This window comes from Carassius gibelio, chromosome A7 (assembly GCF_023724105.1).
Source record: "Carassius gibelio isolate Cgi1373 ecotype wild population from Czech Republic chromosome A7, carGib1.2-hapl.c, whole genome shotgun sequence".
Taxonomy (NCBI): Eukaryota; Metazoa; Chordata; class Actinopteri; order Cypriniformes; family Cyprinidae; genus Carassius; species Carassius gibelio.
Genome location: NC_068377.1, coordinates 8,832,015 through 8,840,499, shown reverse-complemented (window position 1 = coordinate 8,840,499; position 8,485 = coordinate 8,832,015). Strand labels below are relative to the sequence as shown.

At 35.6% G+C, this 8,485-nt stretch overlaps 1 protein-coding gene across 1 annotated transcript in view; it reads right to left on the bottom strand.

Moving 5' to 3' along the window:
- The window catches only part of LOC128016580 (paraplegin-like), a 9,152-nt gene extending 1,696 nt beyond the window's left edge, over nt 1–7,456 (bottom strand). The window contains exons 1-14 of the mRNA XM_052601204.1: nt 6,959–7,456; nt 6,623–6,722; nt 6,411–6,494; nt 5,244–5,485; nt 5,001–5,140; nt 4,784–4,886; nt 4,560–4,685; nt 3,803–3,965; nt 3,538–3,711; nt 2,993–3,117; nt 2,302–2,404; nt 2,103–2,213; nt 1,871–1,986; nt 1,230–1,386 (exon numbers count right to left, since the gene is read on the bottom strand). Coding sequence (XP_052457164.1) covers nt 1,230–1,386; nt 1,871–1,986; nt 2,103–2,213; nt 2,302–2,404; nt 2,993–3,117; nt 3,538–3,711; nt 3,803–3,965; nt 4,560–4,685; nt 4,784–4,886; nt 5,001–5,140; nt 5,244–5,485; nt 6,411–6,494; nt 6,623–6,722; nt 6,959–7,126 — 1,912 coding nt within the window. The 5' untranslated portion in view covers nt 7,127–7,456. The remainder of the gene's footprint in view (nt 1–1,229; nt 1,387–1,870; nt 1,987–2,102; nt 2,214–2,301; nt 2,405–2,992; nt 3,118–3,537; nt 3,712–3,802; nt 3,966–4,559; nt 4,686–4,783; nt 4,887–5,000; nt 5,141–5,243; nt 5,486–6,410; nt 6,495–6,622; nt 6,723–6,958) is intronic.
- Between the last annotated feature and the right edge of the window lie 1,029 nt (nt 7,457–8,485).

The following is an 8,485-nucleotide window of genomic DNA, read 5'->3' as shown; positions in this document are numbered from 1 at the left end:
ACTCATCAATATGCATTTGTCCTCCAGGGGGCACCTGAAGACAACATTCTAATATTTTTGTCTCACTGGAGATATGTATGACGTGTCTATAGAACATAATAAATGAGAATCCCAGCAGTTTTTATTAAATCATTGAATAAACATCCTATTCTGCAATCACATAAAAAATACAAACATGAAGATTTAAAATAAAATAGTTAATTAAAACCATCGTACATGATCAATTACAGACCATGTCTTTATCTGATTTTCGTGTCCTGTTTCATGCTAATAACTAGTGGTCAACCGATATGTGTTTTTAGACAGCCAATGCGATCTTGGAAGGCAGGGGGGTCGATAGATGATCTGATTTTTTTTTATTATTATTAATATTTAAGAAATTTTAAATCTTTTGACAATGGATTAAAAATGAATGTGTAAAAGAAATATACTTAAGATGACAGTATTTTTCACAAATATATATATGTATATATATATATATATATATATATATATATATATATATATATATATGTATATATATATATGTGTGTGTATATATATATATATATATATATATATATATATATATATATATATAAATATATATAAAGATTTAATATATATATATATATATAAGTAAACACTTTAACCAAAAGGCCACTCAGTATTCTGGGAAGTTTGTGTGCACTGGGAATCATATTTTTCAAATAAAGACAGGGTAACCCTCATTTTTCACACAGCACAAAGTGAAAATGACATGAATATGACAGTGGGCAAATGCATAAAGCCCAGCACAATTTGAAATCATGAGTTTCAAGTTTAAAGCATTCAATTCACACACACCGACCATCACACAGAGAACACGAGATCATGCTGGATACACATACACACTTCACAAGATCTCACAGCTGTATTCGACTGAGTTTCAAGGTTTGTGAAATTAAATGTTCATTAGTCATTCAAAGATTTGTTAAAATTATATAACTGTGTATTTGCTTAATGCTGATGGCAAACGAGAAAGAATTATAATTGTTTGCCTTTCCATTACTAATAGGCCTAATATAAAAGCCGTCAAAATAAAAGTCCCGGCTAAAACACATCAGCCAAGCAGAAAAATGCCAAATATCGGCCGATATAACAATCGACACTACTAATTATTATTCTTTCAGCTAGTTCTGTTTCTCTAATATGTATTCATAACTCTCCCCTTGATGGTGTGTGGTCAGATTAGATGTGTGTAGTCATACCTGTGGTGACCTTATTGAAGGTGATGGCTTCAGAGGCTCGTCCACCCAAAGCCATGCACATCCTCTCAAACAGCTGCTCTTTAGTAAATAAATACTGATCTTTTGGCAAGATCTGAGCAAAGCCCAAAGCAGCATTCGTCCTGGGAGCAATTGAAACCTAGAGAACAAGTGCATGGATTAAAAAAAAAAAGCTCAATGGATTCACGTATATTAATAAATTGTATTATTCACACAGTGATTACTATAGAGGGTAGAGCTTACTTTTAAATGATTTGGACCCATAAATTGCTATTAATAAATATTTTAAAGAAACAGCCAATAACACACTAAATTAAACACAAAATTTGAAAGTAAACAGACTGAAATCTCAACTCTCAATCATTTTACCGATACAGTGAATTTGACAAATTTGATATGTGATCCGGCATTAACAACATGCTTGCGATTCCTTTTTCCTCTTCTGATGCCCAAACCTTAACAGGCCTATAGGGAAAGTTCACACAAATATCTAAATGCCGATATTTTTTAACAACCATATGTTTGGTCTGTCCCTCACATGAATCTATTGTATTTTATCATTTTTTAAAAGACTTAGGAATATAGCACACAAATAATCCCTTTTAGCTTAGCATGCTGCTTACCTTCATGACAGCTTCTGTGTGTTCTAGCAGCCATCCCACTAATGCATGACCAGACTCATGAAAAGCCACCACCCTCTGCTCTTCTTTAGATAAGATTTTACTTTTCTTCACACTCCCTAAAGGTCACACAGAACATCAAACAGATCCAACAAAGGAAGCTGATTGGGTAGAAATCTGTAATGCAATATCAGAGTATACTATTTAAGCTCAACTCTATCTAGGAGCCGAATACCTGCGATGACTCTCTCCACAGCATATTCAAAGTTAAAGGTGTCAATAGACTTGTAGCCTTCTCTGGCAGCATGAAGGGCGGCTTCATTGCAGATGTTGGCAATGTCAGCCCCTGAAAATAGGAACAATGCACAAAGGGCAATTGTGGCAGGATATGGTGTCAAGAGATAATATAGTCACATGGTCAAAACAACACTTACCACTGAAGCCTGGTGTCAACTCTGCCAGACGCAGGGAGTAGAAGTGTGCCGGCTGAGTGAGCTTCAGGATCTTCAGGTGCTGCTCATAGATTTCCTTTCTCTCCTAGAACACACATGATCACATGACACCTCAGGATGCTGATTCAGTGCTCATTTATTTATAACAGTTATTCTTATTATTATTATCAATGTTGAAAACATGTGTGCTGCCTCATATGTTTGATGCAGTTTTTTTAAGATTATTTGATGTATATAAAGTTCAGTATTCATTTGAAATGTTTTGTAACACATTAAATGTCTTTACTTTAACTTTTGATCAATTTAATGCATCCTTGCTGAATTAAAGTATTATCATTATAATTAGCACCAAAATATGAAATAGAAATGTATCATGGTTTTCAAAAAACTATTAAGCAGCATAAAAATGTCAAAAAATCAGCAAATCAGCACATGACAGCACTGAAGACTGATGTAATGGCTGCTGAAAATTCAACTTTGCCATCACAGGAATAAATTAAATACTACTTGCAATTGTTTAACTGTTGTTTGAATTGTAATAATATTTCACAATATCACGGTTTTTACTTTTACTAATTAAGCCTTGTTGAGAAACGTCTTTTAAAAACAATAGAAAGAACCAGTCCATATAGCTGCTATATATCTCCAAGAAAGTACTTTGAACATTCATTACCTGAAGAGTTGGCAGGTCTATAAATATGTGCCGATCAAGCCTGCCTGGTCTCATGAGTGCATTGTCCAGAATGTCCGGCCGGTTAGTGGAGGCCAGGACAATCACATGATCTGTGGTACCCATTCCTTTAAAGGTGAGAAGGTAAATATGTTGATAATCTCATAAAGTCATGTGCAGATCATATCAGCCTATGCAGACATTAAAATCAGCTGAATAAATAGGCAGTGCAGCACCAACTCAATAACCCATTATAAAAATAATTCCACAAGTAAAAGTTAGGTCAGCACATTCAAGGTATTACTGTTACCGTGTTACAATGGCAAACACTTGTGCATCCAGGAGAAAAAACAAAACAGGTAATGTTTTTTGTTTTCCACTTCAAATATACACATATTAAAGAACTACTTTTAATATATGTGTATGTATATATATATATATATATATATATATATATATATATATATAGCAAAACATGTGAAAAAAAAAAACTATTTTATTTAAACAAATAGTATTTCCATTATAACTTGCACATCTCTTATTATTACCGTCCATCTCCACAAGTAGCTGGTTAAGGGTCTGCTCTTCCTCTGTGTTTGAGAACCCAGACATGTTTGTGGACCGTTTCTTTCCCACAGCATCAATCTCATCGATGTAGACGATGCACGGCGCTCGAGCACGAGCCTCTTTGAATAGACTTCGCACTCTTGCGGCACCAAGGCCTGGGTGAGGAAATATCCTTCAGATTTCAATTTGAAGATCTGAAAATGCGTTGGGACTATTAAATATACAGAGTTTATTGTACTGAATTACCTCCAATCACCTCCACAAACTCTGAACCTGCCATGGCAAGGAAGGGCACCTGAGCCTCTGTTGCCACTGCCTTAGCAAGCAGAGTTTTACCACAGCCAGGGGGCCCCAGGAGCAGAGAGCCTTTAGGTACCTTGGCCCCAAGCTGAAGGTATCGATCCGGATTCTTCAAAAAACAAACACCAAACAAACAAAAAAGATAAAATGCAGAGACCTCTTTGAAACAATATGCATTTCTGCATTACGTAGTAGCAATCGAAGAACTCAAGGGAGTGATAAAGTCACCACCAACATCTGTACAATTAAACTACATGTGTTATTATTAAGATAGCTAGCTATAAACAAGTTGACAGTTACATCTTTTGCTCTGTCATGACAGCAGCTGACCTGAAAGAGAAAACTGACTGAAACAATAATTGTACTAATCACAAGAACTTTATATTTTTAAGCAGCTCCAAAAATAAAGACATACATAATAAGAAAAACTTGAAGAACTTAAATGTATAGAAATGTCAACACTGAAATAAGTGCTACCAAAGTCAGTTTGCTCTATGGGTGTGTGATAAGTATTTTCTATGATAATATGGTAAATGTTTATGCGATAATATGGTAATTTTTGTTTTAAAAATTTGGAATCTTACATTCTTTTTTTTTAAATAAAAATAAAACATGATATATATATATATATATAGCATGAATAACTAAAGATTGTCACATCTGCAGAAATAAAGATCTGGGCCTAACTTTCCGATGCCCTTACCTTCAGATAGTCCACAAACTCTTTGACTTCCATTTTGGCCTCGTGCATTCCTGCAACATCTTTGAAGTTTACACCTTTACCCGATTTCCCATCGACAATAGTGAATTTGGCTTTTTTTAATTGATTCTGGTGGAGCAGGCAGATTATTTGGCATCAGAAAACATTTTAATAATAATTAAATGTACAATTCTACAACAAATGTAAATGAAGGAATCTTGACTTACAAATGCACTAAAGCCGCCATCTCTCCCACCCATTCCTGCCAGTCGGAAGATGTACCAGAGAATTGCAACCCCAATGGCAGCCATACCAAGTGCATAAAGAGCACTGTGAAGGACAAGAAGTTGATCCAGTCATACTTTGTTATGCCAACAGTCGTTTTGAAATCTTTTTTTCAACTTGCCAGGATTGCATGCTCTGTGGAAGGTCTAAATTACTCACTTCCCGAAGAAGCCTGTGCGCTTGTAGGTCACTGGTATTCGGTCTCTGGTATCTATATTCAGCTCTTCCTCTGCTGCTCTCAGCTTCTCCTCAAACTTGTCAATGTTGGCCACCTGCATTCGGTACATCAGGGCAAGTCTCTACAACAGACAACAGGACATTAGTGAAACTAGAACTGTTAGCACCATAATGATTACAATTATTTAAAAATCAAGTGTGGCACTTGTATGTGAAGTGACTTACAGGTCTGCCGAAGATGACTGCGCCAGGGTGAAGGTAGATCTCCACAATGTCACTCTCTGGAACCACCTGTACTCGTGACACCTCCCCTTTGGCCAACATTTCATTTATGAAATCATGCCAGGATATGTTCCCCCCACTGGTGTTGATGGAATTGAGCAAGCTCATGATGACAGCAATGATAAAGAGTGTGCGCAGTCGCTCCCTATACATCTGGTCCTCCTGCTCTCGTCTCTTTTTCTCTTCTATGGAATAACCAATGAAGCAAAGCAAGAGTGAAAAAAATCTGGAATTAAAAGTATATCTGCATGTCTGAATTACATGCGTCCGACTGGTCAACAAATTGCATTATTGACAGTTGTCCCAGTCAACCTCATATTCACATAACTGTGCCAATTCCATGTTTGTCAAATCACTTCATGTTATCTAAATAAAATAATTCCAACTAAAAATCAACTTTAGCCACCTAACAAGCAGGGCAATGTAGGAGTGTGCGATAAACATAGTCTGCAATAACACTGTTGTTGTCAATGAAATTATTGAGTATGTAGCTCATATTGTAGAAACCAAACAAAAACATGCCTTCACTGCATGATTTAGCCTTATTAGTATAGCAATCAGAAGTATATTCTAATCTGAATACACGCCTTTGAGAAACACACAGCAGTGTTTTGTTCCTATATTAGAATATATGATCTGAGTGAATGATTCAACAACCAATTCATAAACATGGTAACTAGCTTCATTTGCAACAAATCTTTTAAATGAATAATACTATGACTCACTCACCCACTAAGACAGAGACTTGCTGCCACTTACTGACGGCTGTTTCATATTTTAAAATAAGATTATTTTTATATTTTAAAAAAATTATATTCCAACATTTAAAATGTTATTTAAAATAGTTTGACAAAAAAAAAAAAAAAAAAACTTTTAATAAGGATTTAAAATGCCTTTATGAAGATAAATAAAATCATGAGGAAACCAAAGTAGCGACAAATCTTTTGATCTTTATTGTGAGGCACTTTCAAATGTAGCAAATTATTGAAAAAGAAAAAATGTTTATTTTTGTAAAATGTAAAAAAAAAATAATTAAGCATACATGAACGAATTATTCACAGTTAGATGCATTAAGAAAGTAGTTTACAAACTACTTTCTTCAACAAATACCTTCTTCCTCCTCTGGGGTCTTCCCTTTTCCACCTTCTTTCTTTTCATGTCTTCTGTTGGATGTACTGAAATAATGAGTAGTGCCTGACAGATGTGGAAAAAATATTTGAATTATGCTATGCAATATAATACAGAAAAAGCATCAAGATTCAGAAGTCAAAAGTTCTGCATCAAAACTTTGTCTGGCCAAATAAATCAATTAAATGTAATACCTAATAGTTTCCACAGTTTCACAGGATCTGTGAACAATTTGTGCTGACAGTGGAAATCAAGTCCTAGAAGCCTCGGGATCAATGGCTTTGTCAAAATATTCTGTTAAAAAGAACTTGGTTAATCACCAAAGTAACATCAAGGTCATGCATAATCGCATAGATTACTTGCTATTATTATGATCCATGTCTTCAGTTTAGTAAAAAAAAAAAAAAAAATGGTATAAACTGTGTTAATCAGCATTACATCAGCACGGGACTTGAGTCAAACCTCCTTGCTATGAATATTAAATGAACAAATAGTTTACACAGTGCTTATTCTGAATTTAAATAACCCACCTGAATGTGTCCCGATGTTAGACCTCGTTTGTTTGGAGTCATTAAATGAAAGTATGAAGTCACATTGTACAGTTTTCTGCTGGCTTGAAAACAACTGAAACGAGACGATAACGACCAAACCCGTTTGTCGTACCATCTGCTTCCGCGCTGCCAAAGTAGCGCTGCCATATTAAAAGCTGGTTTATCGCGTCGCTTGGATCAAAACATACTATTCCAAAATAAATGGCAGTCTTTAATGTGACCTCTTTAAGAGTTGCTATCACGTAGCTGTCATAGTGAGTCTGCAGGTCTTATCCAACACTGCTGTAAAACAACAAGCGCGTTTTCTGCTCGAATATATCTGAATCATACAGAACAAACAAAATGCGGGGGGAAACTGTCTTATACAATTACAAGGCTATTACAATGCTGTACTGACTAGTAAAGCCGTGAACTCGAATACTGTTTACCGTACGGGCTTGAAAAACATGTCTTTTCAACTTTCAACTTCGGAAACAGCCAATCAGGACAGAAATAGCTCGAGAACGGGCTGACGGGAAGTGTAGTTCTACTTGCACGTTTATGGATCCCAAAAAACTACAAAAAGTTCCAGTTGTAACGACTGTAATTTGATGTAAAAAAAATGTAGATATAGCGCAAAAATAAATACAGTCTAGGTATATATATATATATATATATATATATATATATATATATATATATATATATATATATATAAAGGAGAGAGAGAGAGAGAGAGAGAGAGAGAGAGAGAGAGAGAGAGAGAGAGAGAGTTCAGATGCAAAAGCATTTTAAGTGTTTTAAATTTTCTTCTAATCTGATATTTTTTATCAGGCTCCTATGTGTAGGTACAGTAATTGGACTTTATTGGCAATCAATAGGTCATAGAACATGTTTGACATCCTTACTGTACTGACAGGTATGGGCCTGTTTGATTTCAGATGTATTTTGTGTTGGGATAGGAAGTGAGGACAGAACATATTAGAATAACAAGGCGGCCGAGAATTAAGGCCATGTCTCAGACAGATTCAACAGAGGGAGCCATTGCGTTATTCTGCTCGCCAAGAAGTCGGTGGCACGGTTGAGACGTGTGACGTCAAATCGAAAATAAAACAAAAATCAATACATCCAATATATATATATTAACCAGACAACGGTAAAGGAAAGCAAATCGTGTTGTGGCTGAAGAGCTCGGAATCCTTCACCAGCAAACAGTTTGTAAAAAGTATGCTGAAGATAGCAATACTCGACATTTTTACATAAATCTGAATTAAGACGGGATAAACAATTACGGTGCAGCTCTGTTCACTCGTATCTTAAAATATGAAAACATACATATAAAAAACACATTCAAGCAACTTTGCTACATATACCCACACAGGTTCTCCATTTTCCTCTCACCCAAATGGAGCTCGCAAAAACATGCCACTGTCTACGCCATTACGGCTCGAGGCCGCCAAAGAAAACAACGTGGAAGCTTCCTTGGAAAGAACCACAATGGCGCCAGTTTCGCAGTTACAACGGGGA